This window comes from Oratosquilla oratoria, chromosome 1 (genome assembly GCF_046742065.1).
Source record: "Oratosquilla oratoria isolate Oo_2021 chromosome 1, ASM4674206v1, whole genome shotgun sequence".
NCBI classification, from domain to species: Eukaryota; Metazoa; Arthropoda; class Malacostraca; order Stomatopoda; family Squillidae; genus Oratosquilla; species Oratosquilla oratoria.
The window spans coordinates 115,597,939-115,622,850 of record NC_134777.1 but is presented as its reverse complement, the minus strand read 5'-3'; the positions used below and the strand labels follow the sequence as shown (position 1 = coordinate 115,622,850).

At 41.9% G+C, this 24,912-nt stretch overlaps 5 protein-coding genes across 5 annotated transcripts in view; 2 read left to right on the top strand and 3 right to left on the bottom strand.

Annotated features, from left to right (window-relative positions):
* Nucleotides 1-741, bottom strand: part of LOC143029623 (uncharacterized) — a 2,604-nt gene extending 1,863 nt beyond the window's left edge. The window contains exon 1 of the mRNA XM_076192376.1: nt 621-741. Within this exon, the coding sequence (XP_076048491.1) occupies nt 621-741 (121 nt within the window). The remainder of the gene's footprint in view (nt 1-620) is intronic.
* A 3,868-nt stretch (nt 742-4,609) lies between these two features.
* Nucleotides 4,610-5,775, bottom strand: LOC143031148 (uncharacterized). The gene is made up of 3 exons (XM_076194643.1): nt 5,713-5,775; nt 5,198-5,345; nt 4,610-5,078 (listed from the first exon to the last, which is right to left on the bottom strand). The coding sequence occupies exons 2-3, from the start codon at nt 5,343-5,345 to the stop codon at nt 4,834-4,836; spliced, it is 393 nt and encodes a 130-aa protein (XP_076050758.1). The 5' UTR covers nt 5,713-5,775; the 3' UTR covers nt 4,610-4,833.
* A 4,257-nt stretch (nt 5,776-10,032) lies between these two features.
* LOC143031136 (uncharacterized) lies at nt 10,033-11,127 on the top strand. Its single transcript, XM_076194628.1, has 3 exons — nt 10,033-10,166; nt 10,432-10,579; nt 10,695-11,127. The coding sequence occupies exons 2-3, from the start codon at nt 10,432-10,434 to the stop codon at nt 10,907-10,909; spliced, it is 363 nt and encodes a 120-aa protein (XP_076050743.1). The 5' UTR covers nt 10,033-10,166; the 3' UTR covers nt 10,910-11,127.
* A 2,946-nt stretch (nt 11,128-14,073) lies between these two features.
* On the bottom strand, nt 14,074-15,318 carry LOC143031152 (uncharacterized). The gene is made up of 3 exons (XM_076194659.1): nt 15,166-15,318; nt 14,649-14,796; nt 14,074-14,528 (listed from the first exon to the last, which is right to left on the bottom strand). Exons 2-3 carry the CDS (start codon nt 14,794-14,796, stop codon nt 14,296-14,298), a joined length of 381 nt encoding a protein of 126 aa, XP_076050774.1. The 5' UTR covers nt 15,166-15,318; the 3' UTR covers nt 14,074-14,295.
* Nucleotides 15,319-17,704: 2,386 nt separating this feature from the next.
* On the top strand, nt 17,705-19,472 carry LOC143029614 (uncharacterized). The gene is made up of 4 exons (XM_076192362.1): nt 17,705-17,771; nt 18,343-18,504; nt 18,770-18,917; nt 19,037-19,472. The coding sequence occupies exons 1-4, from the start codon at nt 17,705-17,707 to the stop codon at nt 19,392-19,394; spliced, it is 735 nt and encodes a 244-aa protein (XP_076048477.1). The 3' UTR covers nt 19,395-19,472.
* Nucleotides 19,473-24,912: the final 5,440 nt, after the last annotated feature.

The following is a 24,912-nucleotide window of genomic DNA, read 5'->3' as shown; positions in this document are numbered from 1 at the left end:
GAGACAGAGACAAAAGAATAACCAGACACACAAACAAGTACAGACAGGTGGGAGAGAGGGAAGGACGGGGAAATCTATATAGACAGAAGAAAGAGAGACGGGGAAGAAAGAATATAGAAGAATATGGGAAGGTAGATAGGAAGAATCCAGGATTGCAGACAACAAAGGACAAGCAAGCAGACAGACAGAAGGACCGACAGAGAAAGCGAGAGCGCAAAAGTAGAACAGAGCGGAGGAGAGAACAGTAAACAGACATAGAGACAGACAGATCTGACAGACAAACAAATACAAATAGACGAGAGCACAAAAGTAGAACAAAGAGGAGGAGGAGGAGGCGGAGGAAGAGAAAGAGGAGGCGGAGATAACAAGTAGACAGACTGACAGGACTGACAGACAAATGGATACAGACGGGATCACAGACAAGGAGGAGGAGGAGGAAGAGAAAGAGGAGAAGAAGGAAGAAGTGGAGAAGAAGAAAGAGAAGGAGGAAGAGGAGGAGGAGGAGGAGGAGGAGGAGGAGGAGGAGGAAAAGGAGAAGGAGGAGGAGGAGAAGGAGGAGGAGGAAAAGGAGAAGGAGGAGGAGGAGGAGGAGGAGGAGGAGGAGGACAGCTGCGACCTACCTCCCATTAGACACAGTCTCTGGTCCGACCTGAGCATTGTCCGTAGCCACTGAGGGATTCTTCGGTCCCATACATTGACGTCATCGGGGTGGGCTGCTGCTACCTGATCTTCCTGTGACATCAATCCCGTCCCCAGAATGAGCGGAACTCCCGCGTGCGCAAGACTGCGTTACGGAGTAATTGGAGGAAAATGCTGAGTTACATAAGGACCACATGTTTTAGTAAATTCGCCCGATGTACCTATTCATAAGCATGCGCTAGTTTAGCAACAGCACTTCCAAAGTTCAGTTTATGCACCCACACACGCATACACATACACACATGCACACACACACACACACACACACACACACACACACACACACACACACACACACACACACACACACACACACACACACACACACACACACACACACACACACACACACACACACACGTACACACACACACACATACACACACACACACACACACACACACACACACACACACACACACACACACACACACACACACACACACACACACACACACACACACACACACACACACACACACACACACACACATACACACACACACACACACACACACACACACACACACACACACACACACACACACACACACACACACACACACACACACACACACACACACACACACACACACACACACGCACACGCACACACGCACACGCGCACATACAATGGAAGAAACAGTTATAGAAGTGATATGAAAAACAGCTTTCCACACAGAGTGGTGGATGTCTGGAACAAATTGGACGAAACAATAGTGTGTGCAGACAACATACATGAATTTAAGAACAAATTAGATGTTGCGAGATAAAAGACGGGATTCCACGAGCATAGCTCCCTTTTTTGTTGAATACTAGATAACTCACACACATGCACATACATATGTCTATACAGTACGTTTACCGGAGAGAAAGGGTGAAACCACTTCTTATCATTACCGGGAGACCGGGGGGTTGAGGGGGAGCTTTCCAAAGACCGGGAGACTATCGTAGCATTATCGTGACGACTGTTCTTTCAGTTCCTCCTACTCCTTTTTCTTCCTTTTCCTTTTCCTCTTCCTCCTCTTCCTCCTCCTCCTTCTCTTCTTACTCCCCCTTTTCCTCCCCTTTTCTTCCTCCTCTGTTTCCTCCTCCTCTTCATCCCCTCCTCTTCTTCCTCATCCTCCTCTTCCTCCCCTCCTCTTCTTCGTCTTCCTCCTCTGCTTCTTCTTGCTCATCCTCCCCCTCTATTCTTCCTCTTCCTCCTCTGCTTCTTCCTCCTCTTCCTTCTCCTCTTCTTCCTCCTCAACCTCGTGCTCTTATTCTTCCCCTCTTCTTAAACTGCATAAAGCCATCTAAAGCCACCTGAATCCACCTGGAAACGCAACACCGTCGTCTATGAACAAGTTGAAGAGTTGAGCCGATGGGATCTTTTCCTTGAATTTGGGGATCACTCCCCCTCTGATTAAATCTCCCATTTTCTATAACCCAGAATGAAAACGAGAATATATTAAACTATTTTTTAGTGGTTTGGTGCTTGATAAGTTTGTTTCTTTTCTATATATGAGTCATTTGTGGAACTAAGCTTGTGTCTAATTTTGAGATGAGAGATTTTGTAAGCTGAAAATTGATACAATGGGATTCAGTCCTGCTACCGATTCTGGATGGGGGGGGGCAATGGAAGGAGGCAGCTGTGACGTTGTTGTTGTCAATGATTAGATTCTTCCCTGATCTGACGACAGCCGTTCACTTGTGCGACGGACTTCCCAGACCATATAATGACGTCAGAACCGACTTACGGTTGTTCTATGGGATTCCCACCTCTATGTAACCCATCAATAAGGATCATATTCCAGGAAACTGCACTTTCCCCTGTAACCATATTTTTCAAGAGTATGTATCCTATACTCGAGTATATAGATGCCTGTTTATTTAGTAAATATATTTATAAAATTAATGCATCGATGGAGTAAGGCTGACAAAAGAGAAATAATGCTTTATTCAATCAACATTTTCACAACATGAACAAAAAACTTACAATAATATGCACTATTGCACCAGCTTAACCCTGTCTACAGCACTATGTGTGTGTGTGTGTGTGTGTGTGTGTGTGTGTGTGTGTGTGTGTGTGTGTGTGTGCGCGTGCGTGTGTGTGTGTGTGTGTGTGTGTGTGTGTGTGTGTGTAATTAAGCAAACTTTTGCAACACTGAAACTATAAAAACCCTCACATAGGACCTCAGCTACTACTAATTTCTTCTTCGTTACTCCAGTTTGAGGTCTTTGTACGTAGGGTGAAGGAGATTATTGTGTGCATTTTTGTGAACAGGGCAAAGGTGATGGTTGTAGCTGTCCTTGTACGTAAGGTGAAGGTGATGGCTTCTTCCGTGGCTAAACGTAAACTTATGTTTTGCACTCGCAAGGCAAATTTGCTGACTATACAGAATGCGTTGAAATCTCCAATAATAGATTGACGGCTCGTTTCATACTCTGGGTTGAATTTTTCTAAGATCTATTTACACGCATTAATGTCTCCAATTATAATGTCATTACTCATATCATATTTCACTGAAGTCTCCAGGATATCTTTTTTTATATAAGTATGACTGGATAGGTGAGACTAGTATATGTTAATTGCCATAAGCACCAAACACACACACACACACACACACACACACACACACACACACACACACACACACACACACACACACACACACACACACACACACACACACACACACACACACACACACACACACACACACACACACACACACACACACACACACACACACACACACACACACACACACACACACACACACACACACACACACACACACACACACACACACACACACACACACACACACACACACACACACACACACACACACACACACACACACACACACACACACAGACTCTCATCTACGCACACAAGAGTCTAACAACGTTGCCACATAATATTATGAAAATTTATGAGCGTCTTCAGAAGGGCAAGGTTTTTGTGACGTCATCATATGGACTGGGGAAGTTCGTCTCGCGTGGGGACTGTGGTCGGATCACGAAAAAATGTAATCATTGCCAACAGCGTCACGGCTGCCTCTCCCCCTCACTCCCACCCTCCTTCCCCCATCAAAATCGGAACTAGAACTAAATCTAAGTACCTTAAGTCACAATTGGCAGAATAGAAGAGGGCAAAATTTATATCTATTCATGAAATGAAATAAAATAAAAATAAGTAAATGAACAAATAAATAAAGAGGATAAAAAGTAAATGAATAGATGAATAAATCAGTAATACCATTGATAGTAATTCCAAATATGAACACAATCTTCTCATAAATTCAAGTCTCATATGTGGAAAAGAAACAAATTCAACAAACATTAAACCACTCAATAACATGGTTTAGTATATTTTTGATTTAATTCATGATTTTGTAAAAAAGTCGATAAAGTTGAAGAGTGATCCCAAACTTGAAGAAAAAATCTTAGTGACTCAACTTGGTCTCAGACGTCGGCAGCGTGATTCCTAGTGGTTAAAGTGTTTTTCTTTTTTTCAGTTGAGGAGGAGAAAAGGAAGTAGTAGGAGGAGTAAGTGTAGAAGAAGGAAGAAGAGGAGAAAGAAGAGGAAGAAAAGGATGAAGACGAGGAAGAGGAAGAAGAGGAAGAGGAGGGAAAGGAGTGGGAGGCATAGAAGTAGGAGGAAGTGAAAGAGCTGTCGTCTCTCAAAATAGCGGTTGTTTATCTTTATTCTTCGATTGTTGATCGTTTCTCTTTGTCATTGGGTAAGGAAACAGATACAACTGAGCGAATGCGAGACCAGCCCGCTTCAGATTACGCCACCATTGCACACAGATAAAGAAGCGATAAGGTTATATGATATGATAAGACGCTATCAAAATTGCAACCTCACTTGGTTTTTCGAGGAAACGGAATCAATGATGTTCCAGTAGGAATGGATACAAAATTCGTAATAGAAAACAAATTGTATTTTATTTTTCTATAAATTATTCAACAAATAGTCTGTCATCACAGTGGTAACAAGGTATTATATAAAAGGTTTTATGAGCATTTTCACAGCAGGACAGAGGAACTTGGCACAGGTGCTACTCCAGACACTTGTCGTCGTAGGAAGAGGTGGCGGAGGAGCCCCACGAAGTTGCTGGAGGGTGAGCACAAGGTCGACTCTCAGTGGTAAGGCACCGGGTGAGGAGGGAGTGGATGAGGTGGGAGTGGGTGAGGTGGGAGTGGGTGAGGTGGGTGAGGTAGGTGGTGTTCGGGGGCCTTGCACACGTGCTCTCCAAGACACCTGTCGAAGCAGCACTTGTCGGCGCCACCGCAGCTGCCGTCGTTGGAGCAGGTGACGGGGGGTCCGGAGAAGGTCCTGACGGGTGGGCAGACGGGCCGAACGGGAGGACAGACCCCAGGCTTGACTGTCAAAACAGAAATAAGATGGGTTATGAGACGGAATGGAAGATTTGGATACATCTCATGTCGCAGGCCATGGCCCGATGTTCTTCATGTCATTGTTTGTTTCGAGTGTGACACTCACCAGCTAGTGGTCCTGGAGGCTGGTTTTCACCTTCGCAGCAGTAGGCCTGTCCCTCGGGCGTCTTGCACCAGTAGCGGCAAGAAGCGCTGGAGGCAGGGATCGATGCCGCCATTACGAGGGCGCACATAAGGACGATTGAAGTATGCATCTGGAAGAAACAGATAAACACTCATTACATTCTCTGGGAGTAAGGCAACCACAAAAGGCTACGTGCCATTTTTAGTATATATGCATATATACACACGTATACACAAAAATTTCATTTTTCCTCTTTTAAGAGGGGTGACCCATCACCCATCTGTTTCCTTCTGAATTATGTTAACCTTTGTATTTCAAATAAATGAGATCATTTTCTACGTTATTTCAGGAGATATCTACGTATGTAATAAATTAAATAGTCTGATAATTATGGTGTGGATATATGCCTTGACTGAACACATCATTTGTAAAGGGGTATACAGATAGACAGACAGAAAAATAGTCATACAGTATAGATAAATCATAGCAAAACTCACCTCGGTTTCTTAGGACTGCGCCGCGGGCAGTGGACGTGTGTGTCTCGACCTGGAGCTGGGCTGGAAGTGATAGCTGAGCTCGTCCGCAGCCGCTTAAGTAGTGAGTAGCTCCATCAGGGCCGCGGGGATTTCCCTGCGAGTTTGGCGTGTTTTTTATCCGCGCCTGACCCAATTTGAAGGAAAATATATCCTCGGTAGACCGTAGTTCGAGTACCTCTCATCGACCGGTTTCTGAAACAATTTGCGCAACTTTTGGAACAATAATTCGGTAGTCCCCCGGTGTTTGGTCAGTTCCCCCGACCCCCCGGTCTCTCGGTAATGACATCAATTGGTTTCACCCTTTCTCTCCGGTAAACGTACTGTACAGACATATGTATGTGTGTGTGTGTGTGTGTGTGTGTGTGTGTATGTGTGTGTGCGTGTGTGTGCGTGTGTGTGTATGTGTGTGTGCGTGCGTGTGTGTGTGTGTGCATTTGTGTGTATGTGTATGTGTGTGTGTGATTCACCATGGTCTTGGATCACGTGTTGCATTCGTGATCCAAGACCATGGTGAATCAGCGCGTGTGTGTGTGTGGGTGCATAAATTGAGCTTTGGAAGTATTGTTGCTAAACTAACTCATGTTTATAGACATAAGTACATCGGGCAAATTTACTTAAACATGTGGTCCTTATGTTACACAGCGTTTCCCTCCAATTGTTCCGTAACGCAGTCTTGCACACACGGGAGTTCCGCTCATTCTAGGGACGGGATTGACGTCACAGGAAGATTAGGTAGCAGCAGTTCTCCCCAATAACCTTATTGTACGGAACCGAAGAATCCCTCGGTGGCTGCGAACGATGGCCGAGTCGGACCAGAGACTGCATCGCAGCTGCCCTCTTCCTCCTCCTCCTCCTCTTCCTTCTTCCTTCTCCTCCTTCTCTTCTTCTTCCTCTTCTCCTCTTCTTCTTCCTTCTCCCCTTTCTCTTCTTCCTCCTCCTCCTCCTCCTCGTCTATGATCCCGTCAGTATCAATATGTCTGTCAGTCTGTCTGCTTCTTTTCTCCGCCTCCTCCTCCTCCTTTCGGTTCTACTCCTGTACTCTCGTCTATTCATATTCGTTTGTCTGTCAGATCTGTCTGTTGCTATGTCTGTTTACTGTCCCCTCCTCCTGTCTGTTCTACTTCTGCTCTCTCGCCTTCTCTGTCAGTCCTTCTGTCTGTCTGCTTGCTTGTCCTTTGTTGTCTGCAATCCTGGATTCTTCCTGTCTACCTTTCCCATATACTTCTATATCCTTACTTCCCCGTCCCTATTTCTTCTGTCTATATAGATTTCCCCGTCCCTCTCTCACCTACTTGTCTGTCAGTCTGTCCCTCCGCACTTGTTTGTCTGTCTGGTCATTCTTTTGTCTCTCAATCTCTTTTTCATTTATTTTTTACTTTATTTCCCACTTTCTTCTTGTCTTGTTCCTGCTATAGATAAATGACTAAATCAGAAGATAACTGTGTCTTTAAGATTATCAGACACCGTATTGGAACTTGAAATATGTAGAATCCCATTCCATGCAATTGATAACCTTCCCAGCATAGCCTTGATACTTCCAGTACCTTTAGCAAAGCTACCAACTCACTTTGCATTACACTAAAGTATACAATAGGGTTGAAGAACGGCAAGATTATGGCGGTGTGCATGACTTGAATGCAACCGATGTAAGTTTTGTTTTTGTTAATACTAGGAAATTTTATTCACCTGCAGGAGAGATCGGATACCGAAAAAAGGAACAGCCGATCTCAGAGTGATGTTGCCTCAAGAGTAGTTGGTTACAATAAACTGAAATAACCTTTCATCAAAGGGTTTTTATTGTTATGGGGTGTAGTATACCAACGTTTCTATCCTACTGGGCAATACCGCGTCGCTGTCTGTCGTGCGACTTTTCAACAAATGAGAATTTTATATCGGGAATGTAGTACAGATGATGACCTGTTCGAAAAAGCCGCGTTCTCTTGTGCCTCGCTTAGTGTCAAGTCACGGCGTACTTACCCAACCCATACAATGAGGTCCCTGTGACCGCGTCGGCCGCTCCGCCGTCACGAACCTCATCCATAACACGAAGGTGGTTGGGGATTCCCTTGTGCTCAACTTGAGGAGTAGACGCTTTCCATTCCGAACAGATCTTTAATAGAAAGAGGTGACTAGTATGGAGATTTGTGTTGATATAATGACCTTCGTTATTAGGTGCAAATTGTATTTGAAGGAAAAATGTAGATAATTACAATGACCAGTCTTCATGTACAATATATAATGTTTGCATAATAAAGAGTAATTGGAAGAGAAAACAGGAAGAGAGGGAACAAAGACCAAAGTCAAAGGAGCTAATAGCTTTTTAGATCGTAGGTAATATTCAACAAGGCAATATTGTCAAAACAAAACGACGAGTTTTCTCGAAGAGGTTAATCATGTCTTACCATTATGATCACATAGTGAATAAGACAACGAAGATGGTATTGTAAACAAGAGAAATTAACCAGCTGTGCAACATGTTGTGATATGAACAGTCATATAAATCAACATGTACAATACCTTTCAGCAAACACGTCGATACCTGGAGATAGACATGATCTACAAGTGGTTAAGATTTGAAAACATCACATATTGGATAATCCAGTACCCACTATAGTTAACTCAGTAACATACTAACCAGGGCTAAAAAAAAAAAAAAAAAAAAAAAAACAGGAAACAGACTACATATACTAGAAGATGTGTATGATTGGTCACTGGATTGACCTTTGATGTGAATTGTTCATTGACCTTCATACCCCTCAAGTTCAAGGTCCAAGTAAGGATTAAAGCACTTTGTTTGGAGAAGTTTGACGGGTGCACGACTTTTCGTCGCCGTCTTTTCGTCGCCGGACTTTTCGTCGCCGACTTTTCGTCGCCGGACGTTTCGTCGCCGCGACTTTTCGTCGCCGGACGTTTCGTCGCCGCGACATTTCGTCCCCGCGACTTTTCGTCGCCGGTCTTTTCGTCGCCGGACTTTTCGTCGCCCCAAGCATAAATTGTATGCAAAGATTGACAATTGGAAATATATGATTTAATGTCATACTTGTACTTATATTCCTACTCCCAATGCAATAATATGAGTGTGGCAAATAGCTATACATCTCAGTGCCGTATAAACCATTCATTCTTGCCTTAACCAGTCCGACTTGCAAATACCTGAGCCCTAACTTACGTAGATGAAATACAATTGTATTTAAATTACAATAAATAATTTAATACATCATTATCTAAATATATATTTGACACGTCAGTATATATGATAATTTATTATTGGCATATCATACAGTAATAATTTGACATGAAATCATAATTATGAAGCTATTCATTAAAGTGTAAGGGTAAAATCATTTATTATAAAATTAGTAAGTTATTAGTAAATAGTCCATATGTATTGAAATGTAAAGTTCAAATATTGTCAATCTTTGCATACAATTTATGCTTGGGGCGACGAAAAGTCCGGCGACGAATTACAAATTACAAATTTAACAACTAGTTAATCATTGATAGTCTTATAATTCCGTAAGAATTTTCACTATCAATAATATTAGGTGACCAATGTAATAATAATAAATAATAGGATTATGTGATTATTACTAGAAAAAAAGTGACTGGACAGACGCTACTACTAATAATCACATCAAGATCAATCAGAAGAAGTATATTGAATTTGGCATTAAATCATATATTTCCAATTTTATATTTCAATTATTTTATATTTCAAATATTGTCAATCTTTGCATACAATTTATGCTTGGGGCGACGAAAAGTCCGGCGACGAAAAGACCGGCGACGAAAAGTCGCGGGGACGAAATGTCGCGGCGACGAAACGTCCGGCGACGAAAAGTCGCGGCGACGAAATGTCCGGCGACGAAACGTCGGCGACGAAAAGTCCGGCGACGAAAAGACGGCGACGAAAAGTCATGGACCCAAGTTTGACATGTGTTCGAGGTAAGGTAACTTACAAACGTCCATTTCTTAACCTTGTTCCTCACGCGTTAAAGACACCGTACCTCTGCTGGAGAAGGGAGAATCATCCTAGGAAACTTGGTCACAACGAGAAGATACATCTGTGTAAACAACAACGGACGTCTCAGTGACAACGCATTAGTTTCCTTCAATGGATATATAAAGAGTTTTTATTTTCTTATTTAACTATCTGAAGGCTGAGGATAATACGATCATAATAGAAAGACGTGGTATGGAGGAAAGCGTCCAAGTGAGAGTTATATAACCTTACGCCGCGGTGCATTCCTGAGAAAGAAGTTGGGCAAGCCGGGGTTCTCGTCCGAGAGGAGGGCGCCGCGGGGGAGTCCCGGCTCTCAGGTGGAGCGAGGAGTGGCTATATAAGCGCCGGCCGTCCCGCTCACCCATCATTCCAAACACGCTTCCACTGCACCAGCGGACCCAAAGAGATCGAGGTGAGTCTGAGTATGGGTTGTATGGTATACATTGCGGGTAGCTATGTTCTACGTAATATACAAGGGAGGGTGATTATCTCAAGTAGTGCTCGCTCATCCTTCTTCTAGTAGTCTTCCAACCTAAACTCAAAAGACACTAAGACACAAGTAAATTTCACGTGCATTGACATCCATTCACTCTCGCAAACCAATGTAGAATGTAACAGAATATCATCGATAACACAAACAGTGAAATATTATGATAAACCTTCATTGTTTCTTCCAGATGCATACTCCAGTCGTCCTTATATGCGCCCTCGTGATGGCGGCATCGATCCCTGCCTCCAGCGCTTCTTGCCGGTACTGGTGCAAGACGCCCGAGGGACAGGCCTACTGCTGCGAGGGTGAAAACCAGCCTCCAGGACCACTAGCTGGTGAGTGTCACACTCGAAACAATGACATGAAGAACATCGGGGCATGGCCTGCGATATGAGATGTACCCAAATCTTCCATTCCGTCTTATAACCCATCTTTTTTCTGTTTTGACAGTCAAGCCTGGGTTTTGTCCTCCCGTGCGACCCGTCTGCCCACCCGTCAGGACCTTCTCCGGACCCCCCGTCACCTGCTCCAACGACGGCAGCTGCGGTGGCGCCGACAAGTGCTGCTTCGACAGGTGTCTTGGAGAGCACGTGTGCAAGGCCCCCGAACACCACCCACCACACCCACCTCACCCACTCCCCCCTCACCCGGTGCCTTACCATTGAGAGTCGACCTTGTGCTCACCCTCCAGCAACTTGGTGGGGCTACTCCACCACCTCTTCCTACGACGACAGGTGCTACAGGTGTCTGGAAAAACATCTGTGCCAAGTTCCTCTGCCGTACTGTGACGAGGCTCATCAACATTTAAATAATACTTTGTTACCACTGTGATGACAGACTAGTTGTTGAATAATTTATACAAAAATAAAGCACATTTTGTTTTCTATTCTGATTTTAGTATTCATTCCTACTAGAACATTATTATTCCTGCATCCTACAATCAGTAAAGAAGTCTTTAAAAAATCTAATAAGTGAAGTTAATATCTTGAAAACGTCTTATACTTTATCGCTTCTTTATCTGTGTGCAATGGTGGCGGAATCTGATGCGGGCTGGTCTCGCAATCGCTCAATTGTATCTGTGTCTTTACCCATTGACGACGAGAAATGATCGACTACAACAAGTGTCAACAACCGACGAAGAACGATAAACGACCGCGACTTTGAGAGACGACGGCTCTTTCAGTTCCTTCTACTCTTTTTCCTCTTCCTTTTCCTTCTCCTCTTCCTCCTGGTCCTCCTCCTCCTACTCTGTTTTCTTCTCCTTTTCCTCCCCTTCTCTTCCTCCTCTTTGTCCTCCTCCTCTTCCTCCTCTGCTTCTTTCTACTTTTCCTCCCATCCGCTTCCTCCTCTTTCTCCTCTGCTTCTTCCTCGTATTCCTACTCTTTCTTCTACTCTTATTCCTCCTCCACCTTTTGGTCCTATTTTTTCCCGTCTTCTTAAGCTGAATAAAGCCGTCTAAAGCCACCTGGAACCGCCTGGAAACGCAATACCGTCGTCTGTGAGCAAGTTGAAGAGTTGAGCCGATAGGATCTTTTCCTTGAATCTGAGGATCACCCCTCTGCTTAACTGTCCCATTTGCTATAATCCAGAATTAAAACGAGAATATATTAATCCATGTGTTAGTGGTGTGGTGCTTGATCAGTTTATTTCTTTTCTATATATGAGCAATTTATGAGACTATGGTTGTGTCTAATTTTGAGATGAGAGATTTTTATTTTTATTATTATTTTTTTTTTTAGGCTGGAATTTGATCCAATGGGATTCAGTCCTACTACCGATTTTAATGTGTAGGCTATTGGCACAAAAATGAACTCCTTATCATAATGAGGAAATATGAGAACTGCAAAACTAGTAAGTTTACCTTTCAACTTGTCAAAAGCTTGCTGTTGTGCAGGTCCCCACATGAACTTTGACTTTTTCCTCAACAAAGAACTTAATGGATTAGCTATGTGTGCATATCCTTGGATAAATGTCTTATAACATCCTGTCAATCCCAAGAAACTTTTAACTTTTTTTTACATTGTTCGAAACTGGATAGTTCTTTACTGTTTCTACCTTTGAATTTACTGTATTAAGTCTGCCTGTCATTTTTATGGCCCGAATAAATAACACAGTCCTCCAAAACTTACATTTTCCAAGTTTCATTTTCAATCCTGCTTTAACTAACCTTGAGAATACCAAATCTAATTTCTTAAAGTGCTCAGTCACTGTTTTGGAAACTATTAAAATAAAATCTAAAAATACACTGGCAGTGTTTCCTAACAACCCATCTAGAACTATATTCATTAAGCTCGTGTAAGTTAATGGACTATTACATAATCCAAATGGCATTCGTTTGAACGTTGGTGTAGAAAAGGTTGTGAATTATCGTGAGTCTTCATGCAACTCAATCTGCCAGAATGCAGACTTGATATCTATAGTAACAAAATACCTATTCTCGGTTCCCAAACTCCCAAGAATGTCTCCTATTTTCGGTAACGGCAATCTATCAGGTATAGTCTGTTTATTCAACTACCTATCAATAACTGGACGCATGATACCATCTGATTTTAGCACCAGAATCAGAGGGAAGTTCCACTCTTTTTTACTATGTTCAGTTCGGTATATGTTAATCTGTAGGCAGGTATACAGATAGGTGGATTCCCTGGTTTTAATTTGATCTGATGTTTTAAAACAGTTGTTTTGTTTTGGCAAAGCAATTGCTTTACTGTGGTTCCAGGATAACGCAACTCAGCGTTCATCCAACTCAGGACAACTAGTAGGTTCTAGTTGATTCTTGTATTTCTTTCCCAAATATGTTTCTTCCTGATTTGAACAAATTGATGAAATTGGTGATTCAACCTCTTCAGAATTCTCATTTAAAATCTGAATGGATTTTGTACAAATTTGAAATCATCCTATTTGTGTACCTTTTCTTAAGACCATGTCTTTATTCAAAGTACTAACCACTAATATTTCTACCATGTTCTTGTTTGTCTTATAAACTCCCGAGTCCAATTTTAAACCTTTTATCCTAATTGATTCTGGGATGGTTAAAATTTCAGAGTCTACAGTGACTCCTTTCAACTGCACTTTAACCTTTTTAATTGCTCTAGAGAGTAATAATGTCGACTTTATTACGCCACCTTCCACAATTATCAAAGCTTCTTTTGTAGTTGATGAATTATAAATATATTCTGGGATTTCTTAAACACCTGATTTAGGTTCACTATATGAGACTTTATTTTCTGTTTGTCTGGACCGATAAAGTATATGGATGATCCCCAAATTTAAAGAAAAGATCTTAGTGACAAAACTCTTCAACTTGGTCACAGGCGTAGGCAGCGCGATTCCTGTTGGTTCCAGTTTTTTTCAGTTGAGGAGAAAAAGGAGGAAGGGGAAGAGGAGGAAGTGGAGGAGGAGGAAGACGAGGAGAAAGAAGAGGAGGAAGAAAAGAAAAAGGAGTAAGAGGAAGGGGAAGAGGAGGAAGAAGAGGAAGAAGAGGAGGAAGAAGAAGAGGAGGAAAAGGAGGGGGAGGAATAGAAGTAGGAGGAAGTGAAAAAGCTGTCGTCTCTCAAAGTAGCGGTTGTTTATCCTTCTTCTTCGATTGTTGACAGTTGTTTATCTTTTTTCGTCGTCATTGGGTAAGGACACAGATACAATTGAGCGAATGGAAGACCTGCACGCTTCATAGTACGCCATCAGCACACACAGTTAAGGCGATAAGGTTATAAGGTATGATAAGACGCTTTTAAAATTGCAACTTCACTTAGTTTTTCGAGGACTAGGTTATCGATTGTAGGAAATAGGATAAATGATGTTCCAGTAGGAATGGATACAAAATTCGGAATAGGAAACAAAGTGTATTTTATTTTGTATAAATTATTCAACAAATAGTCTGTCATCACAGTGGTAACAAGGTATTATGTAGAATGTTTTAAGAGTTTTTTCACAGCAGGACAGAGGAACTTGGCACAGGTGTTCCTCCAGACACCTTTAGCACCTGTGGTCGAAGGAAGAGGTGGCGGAGGAGCCCCACGAAGTTGCTGGAGGGTGACCACAAGGCCGACTATCAGTGGAAAGGCACTGGGTGAGGTGGGAGTGGGTGAGGTGGGAGTGGGTGAGGTGGGAGTGGGTGAGGTGGGTATTCGGGGGCCTTGCACACGTGCTCTCCAAGACACCTGTCGAAGCAGCACTTGTCGGGGCCACCGCAGCTGCCGTCGTTGGAGCAGGTGACGGGGGGTCCGGTTAAGGTCCTGACGGGTGGGCAGACGGGCCGAACGGGAGGACAGACTCCGGGCTTGACTGTCAAAACAGATAAAAAGATGGGTTATAAGACAGAATGGAAGATTTGGGTATATCTCATGTCGCAGACCATGCCCCAATCTTCTTCATGTCATTGTTTGTTTCGAGTGTGACACTCACCAGCTAGTGGTCCTGGAGGCTGGTTTTCACCTTCGCAGCAGTAGGCCTGTCCCTCGGGCGTCTTGCACCAGTAGCGGCAAGAAGCGCTGGAGGCAGGGATCGATGCCGCCATCATGAGGGCGCACATAAGGACGACTGGAGTATGCATCTGGAAGAAACAGATAAGCACTCGTTACATTTCTTGGGAGTAAAACAACCTCAAAAGGCTACGGACCATCTTTTCGTATATATGTATATATACACATGTATACACAAAAATTGTACTTTTCCCCTTTATAAGAGGGGTGGCCCATCACCCATCCGTTTCCTTCTGAATTATGTTAACTTTAGTATTTCAAATAAATGAGATCGTTTTCTACGCTATTTCAGGAAATATCTGCGTACGTAATAAAATAAATAGTCGGGTAACAATGAGGTACATGTATGCCTTGGCTGAACACCTCATTTGTAAAGGGGTATATAGATAGATAGACAGAAAAATAGCCATACAGTATAGATGAATCAAGGCAAAACTCACCTCGGTTTCTTATGATGAGCCGCGGGCAGTGGACGTGTGTGTCTCGACCTGGAGCTGGGCTGGAAGTGACGGATGAGCTCGTTCACTGCCGCTTAAGTAGTGAGTAGCTCCACCAGGGCCCCGGGGATTTCCCTGCGAGTTTGGCGTGTTTTTTATCCGCGTCTGACACAACTTGAAGGAAAAGATCTTCGCGGTCGTCTGTAGTTCGAGTACTTCTCCTCGACCGGTTTCTGAAACACTTTGCGCAACTTTTGGAACAATAATTCAGCAGTCGCCCGGTCTTTGGTCAGTTCCCCCGACCCCCCGGTCTCTCGGTAATAATATCAAGTGGTTTCACCCTTTCTCTCCGGTAAACTTACTGTACAGACATATGTATGTGTGTGTGTGTGTGTGTGTGTGTGTGTGTATGTGTGTGTGCGTGTGTGTGTATGTGTGTGTGTGTGTGTGTGTGTATGCGTGTGTGCGTGTGTGTGTATGTGTATGTGTGCGTGTGATTCACCATGGTCTTGGATCACGTGTTGCATTCGTGATCCAAGACCATGAATCAGCGCGCGTGTGTGTGTGTATGCGTGTGTGTGGGTGCATAAACTGAGCTTTGGAAATATTGCTGCTAAACTAACGCATGTTTATAAACATAAGTACATCGGGCGAATTTACTAAAACATGTGGTCCTTATGTAACTCAGCGTTTTCCTCCAATTGTTACGTAACGCAGTCTTGCACACACGGGAGTTCCGCTCATTCTAGGGACGGGATTGACGTCACAGGATGATCAGGTAGCAGTAGTTCACCCGAATAACCTTATTGTACGGGACCGAAGAATCCCTCGGTGGCTGCGAACGATGGCCGAGTCGGACCAGAGACTGCATCGCAGCTGCCCTCCTCCTCCTCCTCTTCCTTCTTCTATCTCCTCCTTCTCTTCTTCCTCCTCTTCTCCTCCTGTTCTTCCTTCTCCTCGTCTTTCTCCTTCTCCTCCTCCTCCTCCTCCTCCTCGTATGTGATCCCGTTTGTATTCATTTGTCAGTCTCTCCCCTTGTCATCTCCGCCTCCTTCTCCTCCTCTCTGTTCTACTCCATCTGTGGTCTCGTCTATTCGTATTCGTTTGTCTGTCAGATCTGTCCGTCTCTATATCTGTTTAGCGTCCCTTCCTCCTGTCTGTTCTACTTCTCCGCTATCGCTTTCTCTGACAGTTCTTCTGTTTGTCTGCTTTCTTGTCCTTTGTTGTCTGCAATCCTGGATTCTTCCTGTCTATCTTTCCCATATACTTCTATATTCTTACTTCCCCGTTCCTCTTTTTTCTGTCTATATAGATTTCCCCGTCCCTCTTTCACCTACCTGTCTGTCATTCTGTCTGTCCCCACTTGTTTGTCTGTCTGGTTATTATTTTGTCTCTCAATCTCTTTTTCAATTATGTTTTACTTTATTTCCCACCTTTTTTCTTGTTCTGTTCCTGCTATAGATAAATGACTAAATCAGAAGTTAACTGTGTCTTTAAGATTATCAGACACCGTAATGGAATTTGAAATATGTAGAATCCCATTCCATGCAATTGATAACCTTCCCAGCATAGCCTTGAGACTTCCAGTACCTTTAGCAAAGCTACCAACCCACTATACATTACACTAAAGTATATAATAGGGTTGAAGAACGGGAAGATGATGGCGATGTGAATGACTTGAATGCAACCGATGTCGGTTTTGTTTTCGTTGATACCAGAAAATCTGATTCACCTGAAGGAGAGATCGGATACCGAAAGAAGGAACAGCCGATCTCAGAATGGTAGACCTTTTCGTTATCCGAGAGATGTTGCCTCACGAGTAGTTGGTTATAATAAACTGAAATAACCTTTCATCAAAGTGTTTTTTATTGTTATGGGGTGTAGTTTACCAGCGTTTCTATTCTACTGGGCAATACCGTGTCGCTGTGTCGTGTGACTTTTCATCAAATGAGAATTCTATAATGGAATGCAGTACAGATGTTAATCTGTTCGAAATAGCCGCTTTCTCTTGCGCTTTGCTTAGTGTCAAGTCACGGCGCACTTACCCAACCCATACGATCATGTCACTGTGACCGCGTCGGCCGCTCGCCGTCACGAACCTCATCCATAACACGAAGGTGGTTGGGGATTCCCTTGTGCTCAACTTGAGGAGTAGACGCTTTCCATTCCGAACAGATCTTTAATAGAAAGAGGTGACTAGTATGGAGATTTGTGTTAATATAATGACCTTCGTTATTAGGTGCAAATTGTATTTGAAGGAAAAATGTAGATAATTACAATGACCACTCTTCATGTAGAGTACGTAATGTTTGCATAATAAAGAGTAATTGGAAGAGAAAACAGGAAGAGAGGGAACAAAAACCAAAGCCAAAGGAGCTAATAGCTTTTTAGATCGTAGAGTAATATTCAACTGTGGAATATTGTCAAAACAAAACGACGAATAGTATCGAGGAGGTTAATTATGTCCCTCCATTATGTTCACATAGTGAATAAGACAACGAAGATGGTATTGTAAATAAGAGAAATTAGCCAGTTGTGCAATATGTTGTGGTATGAACAGTCACATAAACCAACATGTACAATACCTTTCAGAAGACACATACCTGGAGGTAGACATGATCTCCAAGTGGTTAAGATCTGAAAACATTACATATTGGATAATCCAGTGATAGTCACTATATTTAACTCAGCAAAATACTAATCAAGATCAAAAAAGGAAAAAGAAGAAAGGAGACTATATATCTAGAACATGTGTAGGGTTGGCCACTGGGCTGACCTTTGATATAGATTGTTCATTGACCTTCAAACCCCTCAAGTTCAAGGTTCAAGTAAGGATTAAAGCACTTTAGTTGGAGAAGTTTGAAATGTGTTTGTGGTAAGGTAACTTACAAACCTCCATTTCTTAACCTTTTTCCTGACGTGTTAAAGACATTGTACATCTAGGGGAGAACGGAGAATCGTCCAGGAAATTTTGTCACCACGAGAAGATACATCTATGTAAACAACAACGGACGTCTCAGTGACAACGCATTAGTTTCCTTCAATGGATAAATAAAGTGTTTTTATTTTCTTATTTAACTATCAGAAGGCTGAGGATAATACGATTACAATAGAAAGACGTGGTATGGAGGAAAGCATCCAAGTGAGTTATATAACCTTACGCCGCGGTGCATTCCTGAGAAAGAAGTTGGGCAAGCCGGGGTTCTCGTCCGGGAGGAGGGCGCCGCGGGGGAGTCCCGGCTCTCAGGTGGAGCGAGGAGTGGCTATATAAGCGCCGGCCGTCCCGCTCACCCATCATTCCTAACACGCTTCCACTGCACCAGTGGACCCAAAGAGATCGAGGTGGGTTTGAGTATGCGTTGCCTGATATATATCGCTGGTAGCTATGCTCTAAGTAATATACAAGGGAGGGTGATTATCTCAAGTAGTGCTCGCTCATCCTTCTTCTAGTAGTCTTCCAACCTAAACTCAAAAGACACTAAGACACAAGTAAATTTCACGTGCATTGACATCCATTCAATCTCGCAAACCAATATAGAATGTAACAAAATATCATCGATAACTCAAACAGTGAAATATTATGATAAACCTTCATTGTTTCTTCTAGATGCATACTCCAGTCGTCCTTATGTGCGCCCTCGTGATGGCGGCATCGATCCCTGCCTCCAGCGCTTCTTGCCGCTACTGGTGCAAGACGCCCGAGGGACAGGCCTACTGCTGCGAGGGTGGAAACCAGCCTCCAGGACCACTAGCTGGTGAGTGTCACACTCGAAACAAACAATGACATGAAGAACATCGGGGCATGGCCTGTGACATGAGATGTACCCAAATCTTCCATTCCGTCTTATAACCCGTCTTTTTTCTGTTTTGACAGTCAAGCCCGGGTTTTGTCCTCCCGTGCGACCCGTCTGCCCACCCGTCAGGACCTTCTCCGGACCCCCCGTCACCTGCTCCAACGACGGCAGCTGCGGTGGCGCCGACAAGTGCTGCTTCGACAGGTGTCTGGGAGAGCACGTGTGCAAGGCCCCCGAACACCACCCACCACACCCACCTCACCCACTCCCACCTCACCCGGTGCCTTACCACTGAGAGTCGACCTTGTGCTCACCCTCCAGCAACTTGGTGGGGCTCCTCCGCCACCTCTTCCTACGACGACAGGTGCTACAGGTGTCTGGAGGAGCACCTGTGCCAAGTTCCCCTGCCCTACTGTGACTAGGCTTATCAACATTTAGATAATACTTTGTTACCACTGTGATGACAGACTATTTGTTGAATAATTTATACAAAAATAAAGCACATTTTGTTTTCTATTCTGATTTTAGTATTCATTCCTACTAGAACATCATTATTCCTGCATCCTACAATCAGTAAACAAGTCTTCAAAAAATGTAATAAGTGAAGTTAATATTTTGAAAACGTCTTGTACTTTATCGCTTCTTTATCTGTGTGCAATGGTGGCGTATTCTGATGCGGGCTGGTCTCGCATTCGCTCAATTGTATCTGTGTCTTTACCCACTGACGACGAGAAATAACCGACTACAACAAGTGTCAACAACCGACGAAGAACGATAAACGACCGCGACTTTGAGAGACGACGGCTCTTTCAGTTCCTCCTACTCCTTTTCCTCTTCATTATCCTTTTCCTCTTCCTCCTGGTCCTCCTCCTCGTACTCTGTTTCCTCCTCCTTTTCCTCCCCATCTCTTCCTTCTCTTTGTCCTCCTCCTCTTCCTTCTCTGCTTCTTTCTACTCTTCCTCCCCTCCGCTTCCTCCTCTTTCTCCTCTGCTTTTTCCTCCTCTTCCTATTCTTTCTTCTGCTCTTATTCCTCCTCCACCTTTTGGTCCTATTTTTTCCCGTCTTCTTAAGCTGAATAAAGCCATCTAAAGCCACCTGGAACCACCTGGAAACGCAATACCGTCGTCTGTGAGCAAGTTGAAGAGTTGAGCCGATAGGATCTTTTCCTTGAATCTGGGGATCACCCCTCTGCTAAACTGTTCCATTTGCTATGATCCAGAATTAAAACGAGAATATATTAATCCATGTTTTAGTGGTGTGGTGCTTGATCAGTTTATTTCTTTTCTATATATAAGTAATTTATGAGACTATGGTTGTGTCTAATTTTGAGATGAGAGATTTTTTTTTAGGCTGGAATTTGATCCAATGGGATTCAGTCCTACTACCGATTTTGATGTGTAAGCTATTGGCACAAAAATGAACTCCTTATCATAATCAGGAAACTTGTGAAAAGCTCGCTGTTTTGCAGGTCCCCACATGAACTTTGAATTTTTCCTCAACAAAGAACTTAATGGATTAGCTATGTGTGCATATCCTTGGATAAATTTCTTATAACATCCTGTCAATCCCAAGAAACTTCTAACTTTTTTTTTTACATTGTTCGAAACTGGATAGTTCTTTACTGTTTCTACCTTTGAATTTACTGTATTAAGTCTATGCCTGTCATTTCTATGGCCCGAATAAATAACACAGTCCTCCAAAAACTTACATTTTCCAAGTTTCATTTTCAATCCTGCTCTAACTAACCTTGAGAATACCAAATCTAATTTCTTAAAGTGCCCAGTCACAAATAAAAATACACTGGCAGTGTTTCCTAACAACACATCTAGAACTATATTCGTTAATCTCGTGTAAGTTAATGGACTATTACATAATCCAAATGGCATTCGTTTGAACGTTGGTGTAGAAAAGGTTGTGAATTATCGTGATTCTTCATGCAAATTGATCTGCCAGAACGTAGACTTGATATGTCTATTGGTAAAATACCTATTCTCGGTTCCCAGACTCCTAAGTATATCTCCCATTACCGGTAACGGTAATCTATCAGGTATAGTCTGTTTATTCAATACCTTATGATCAATAAGTGGACGCAAGGTACCATCTGATTTTGGCACTAGAATCAAAGGGAAATTCCATTCACTTTTACTATGTTCAATAATATCCTGCGGTAACAGTTCAGTAATCAATTGAGCTACAATGGCTAGATTGGAACGTGGTAATCTGTAGGCAGGTATATAGATAGGTTGAGACCCTGGTTTTAATTTGATCTGATGTTTTAAAACAGTTGTTTTGTCCTGGCAAAGCAATTGCTTTATTCTGATTGAAGAGTAATGCTACTAAGCTTTCATCAAACTCAGGACAACTAGTAGGTTCTAGTTGATTGTTGTATTTCCCTCCCAAATCTGTTTCTTTCTGATTTGAACAGATTGATGAAATTTGTGATTTCACCTCTTCAGTATTCTCATTTAAAGTCTAAATGGATTTTGTACAAACTTGAAAAAGTCCTTCTTATGTACCTTTTCTTAAGACTATGTCTTTATTTAAAGTACTAATCACTAATATTTCTACCATGTTCTTGTTTGTCTTATAAACCCCCGAGTCCAATTTCAAACCTTTTATCCTAATTGATTTTCTGAGATGGTTAAAATTTTAGAGTCTACAGTAACTTCTTTCAGCTGCACTTTTACCCTTTTAATTGCTCTAGAGAGTCATAATGTCGACTTTATTACACCACTTTCCACAATTATCAAAGCTTATTTTGTAGTTAATGAATTATGAATCATTTCTGGAATTTCTTAAACACCTGAGTTAGGTTCACTATATGAGACTTTATTTTCTGTTTGTCTGAACCGATAAAGTATATGGGTGTTAGTAGTCACTTAATTTCCCCTCACGTCTTTTCTTATAAGTTTTCCAGTAGTTTTCCAGTACTTTTTAAGTAGTAGGCCCCATGCCTAGTTTCCTTTAGTCTCGCTAGTTTTAAAGTTCATTAGGCCCCATGCCTAGTTCTTGTCATGTACTTCAAATCAGTCCTGGGGTAAATAAATTGTACTTTTCTTCTTTCACTGCAATTTCACAGTCTTGTTACACTCAGGATCTCTCTCTCTCGTCTCCCACATCGTCTCCCGAGATCCCCGTATCCTACGCTAAGCTACCTTCGTCTGACGTCACTAATTTTTCTAATCAAATCTCCTCTGACTTCTCAAATAAATGTCATTCCTTATGGGCGTGACTTTGAATTCATGCACCAATAATTTTTCCTCCTTCTCCACCTTTCCTCTAATCCGGAAAGCCATTGCAATGCCACTAGCAATATCGTTTACCTCAGCATTAGTCAAACAAAGCTAACCTGCGCTTACAGAGTTTTGATTACATCATCGATTATAAAACAGTCACCTCCGTTGGTGTTTACATAGACATAACGTCGCCTCAATGTTATCAAACAGCAGACGAGCAGGTGTCGAGTCTGAATTGTTGACTCAGCATTCTAATGCCCTAGTGTTTCCCAAGCTCATTTCCATTCGTACAACTACCGGCCTCTTACAGGGCTCGGCAGCTACCCTTGGTCGTCCCGACCAATTTCTTATTTCCCTCTTACAGGCCTTGCTAATATATTTCTAGAATAAGCTAATCTACCCTTGCGTAATTGTTAAGCTACCCTCCAAAATACATCATTCATGCAATAAATTGGGAATAATACATAAACATAATACTTATGAATGTGAATAACATGCATGTCAATATATAGGGCATTGAATTAAGCGGTTACATGGTTGATTTGCCTTGACAGAGCCAACCTCCGGAATACAACAAAGGCAATCAGTGCTGCCACTAACACTGAAAGTAAGGGTGTGATAAGGATTGGTAGTATATGTAAATCATTTGAGGGAGATCTTGACAATGGTCTTCTCTTAATTTTCAAGGGAGGAGAGTTTTCAGGCAATGTGAAGTTGAAGGTTGAAATGTAGGTGTCATCAGTTAAATGCATTGTATTAAGGGTATTAGAAATGGTGGAAATAGTGTCGGCATGCAATTCGCAGTTATCTTGAATAGAGACAAGACCTTGAACCAAATCCAATTTAGGACTCAACCCGGGACAATTTATTGATACCTTGGTCTTGTTAGGAAAAAACAGGTAATGAGATCCTTGTATGTTACAATGAGGAATCTGGTCTACCAAAATTCGTTGGTAATGACAATTGTTCATAACAGACACATTCCTAACCAGAGAAGCCTCGCATGAATTTTTGAAAGCTTCACGGAACACAAACATGGAAGAATGACAGAGGTAAAGATTCCTATTAAATCTTCTACACTCCTTCAACTTGTCATTAGAGACTCTGCTCTCCTTCAGATTGTCTACAGAAAGGATATAATTGATTGGATCCACAACTGGAATATCTACTTCATAAAATGAACTATTTACCTTCAATGGGAAGGGTTTCAATTTGAATAAGTTAAATCTTAGGTTGGAAGAGAACGGGATTTCAATAATAACTGAAGTAACATTAAGGTAGGAGTTTAGCAAAGGATAATATAATGCTACATTAGCTTCTTCAAAGAAAGGTTCAAAGTTCCAATCCTTCTTTGCTGACTTAATTACCTTTATAAGTTGAGGTATTGGAAGGAGGGAAGAAGTTACTTGACCCGAATTTGCCATAACTAAATCCTGTACAAAAGATTCCAACTGAACTTGCATCTCAGATAATTTCAATAGCATAGTATTGAGTAACAAGAAAAGTTGCATTGTATTCTCTTGTTCACATTGTTTCAAGCTGAGATTCTCTAAGTTATCTGAAATATCAGAGATCATTACCTCAATGTTTTTAATGCTTGTTTGTAATTCATCAATTTTTCCAACTTTCTCCTTTAATGTATTTATTGAAAATTTCAAGTCAGCAAGGAAGGCAAAATTGGCAATTCCTAATCCAGCAAGAGCTCCTAAAGCCACTACTATTGCACTTCTCTTTTGTCTAACATTGCTTTTGAAATTTGAACCTATGATGTGCAATTCATCCTCTATTTCCTTTATTTTGTTTTCAAGTCTATCCTTAACATCTTTATTGGAAATGTTCTGTTTTAATATTTGCAAACTATTATTAATGGAGTCCACATTTTCTTTAATTTTGGTTACATTTTTATAATCAAGAACTGCTCTTACTACCTTATCCACCAAGATTAGGTTACCTTGATGATGTACCAATGCTCCAGGACGAATCGGATTCCAGTCCATGGCACTCACCAAACTTAATATTATTGATAAGGCAGTTTTCATCTGTAAAATACATCAAGATTAATGTTCAACTCTTGAAAAATATCATTATAATATTCTCCATATTCTCCAGGGTTATTAATATTTATGCACAAAGTATTACTATAATCATCTTCATAGATCTGCAAGCTAATTTTCCTTATGTCATCTAAATGTCCTATCAATTCTTCTCTTGATTCTAAATGTTTAAGTATAAACTTGTTTCCACCTGCAGAATCAATTACCCTATATGGACCAGTGTACCTTGGTGAAAGTTTATTATTGGGTGAGGTTAGTTTGACCAATACTATATCTCCAATTTTCAGTTCTAGTTTATGAGCTATTTTGTGTTGTTGTTCCTTCATCTCTTGTGAATACACCTGCATATGTTTCCTAACTCTTTGGTGAATACTTTGAAGAGTGTTTATCCTATTGGATATATAATCATCCATATTATATATGGGTTTTTGCTCTGCAGTCAACATTTCATATGGCAGAGTTTTGTCCTCCCCAAAAATTATAAAATGAGGTGTATCACCAGTTGCTACATTAATTTGATTGTTCAGGGTACACTTAACACAAGGAATCCAAGTATCCCAAGTTACACTATGAGGACTTATTAGGGTTCTAAGACATATAATTATCTTTTTGTTTAACCTTTATACTACTCCATTACTTTGGGGATGGTTAACGAGTATATTGACT

What these genes read in the sequence shown, in the direction of transcription:
- LOC143031148 (XM_076194643.1), bottom strand. Translation starts at nt 5,345, where the DNA reads ATGCATACTTCAATCGTCCTTATGTGCGCCCTCGTAATGGCGGCATCG. An exon ending in GCCTCCAGGACCACTAGCTG is followed by an intron (nt 5,079 to 5,197) that starts GTGAGTGTCACA and finishes CTGTTTTGACAG; the next exon opens with TCAAGCCTGGGGTCTGTCCT.
- LOC143031136 (XM_076194628.1), top strand. Translation starts at nt 10,432, where the DNA reads ATGCATACTCCAGTCGTCCTTATATGCGCCCTCGTGATGGCGGCATCG. An exon ending in GCCTCCAGGACCACTAGCTG is followed by an intron (nt 10,580 to 10,694) that starts GTGAGTGTCACA and finishes CTGTTTTGACAG; the next exon opens with TCAAGCCTGGGTTTTGTCCT.
- LOC143031152 (XM_076194659.1), bottom strand. Translation starts at nt 14,796, where the DNA reads ATGCATACTCCAGTCGTCCTTATGTGCGCCCTCATGATGGCGGCATCG. An exon ending in GCCTCCAGGACCACTAGCTG is followed by an intron (nt 14,529 to 14,648) that starts GTGAGTGTCACA and finishes CTGTTTTGACAG; the next exon opens with TCAAGCCCGGAGTCTGTCCT.
- LOC143029614 (XM_076192362.1), top strand. Translation starts at nt 17,705, where the DNA reads ATGTTGTGGTATGAACAGTCACATAAACCAACATGTACAATACCTTTC. An exon ending in CAGAAGACACATACCTGGAG is followed by an intron (nt 17,772 to 18,342) that starts GTAGACATGATC and finishes TGCATTCCTGAG; the next exon opens with AAAGAAGTTGGGCAAGCCGG. An exon ending in GCCTCCAGGACCACTAGCTG is followed by an intron (nt 18,918 to 19,036) that starts GTGAGTGTCACA and finishes CTGTTTTGACAG; the next exon opens with TCAAGCCCGGGTTTTGTCCT.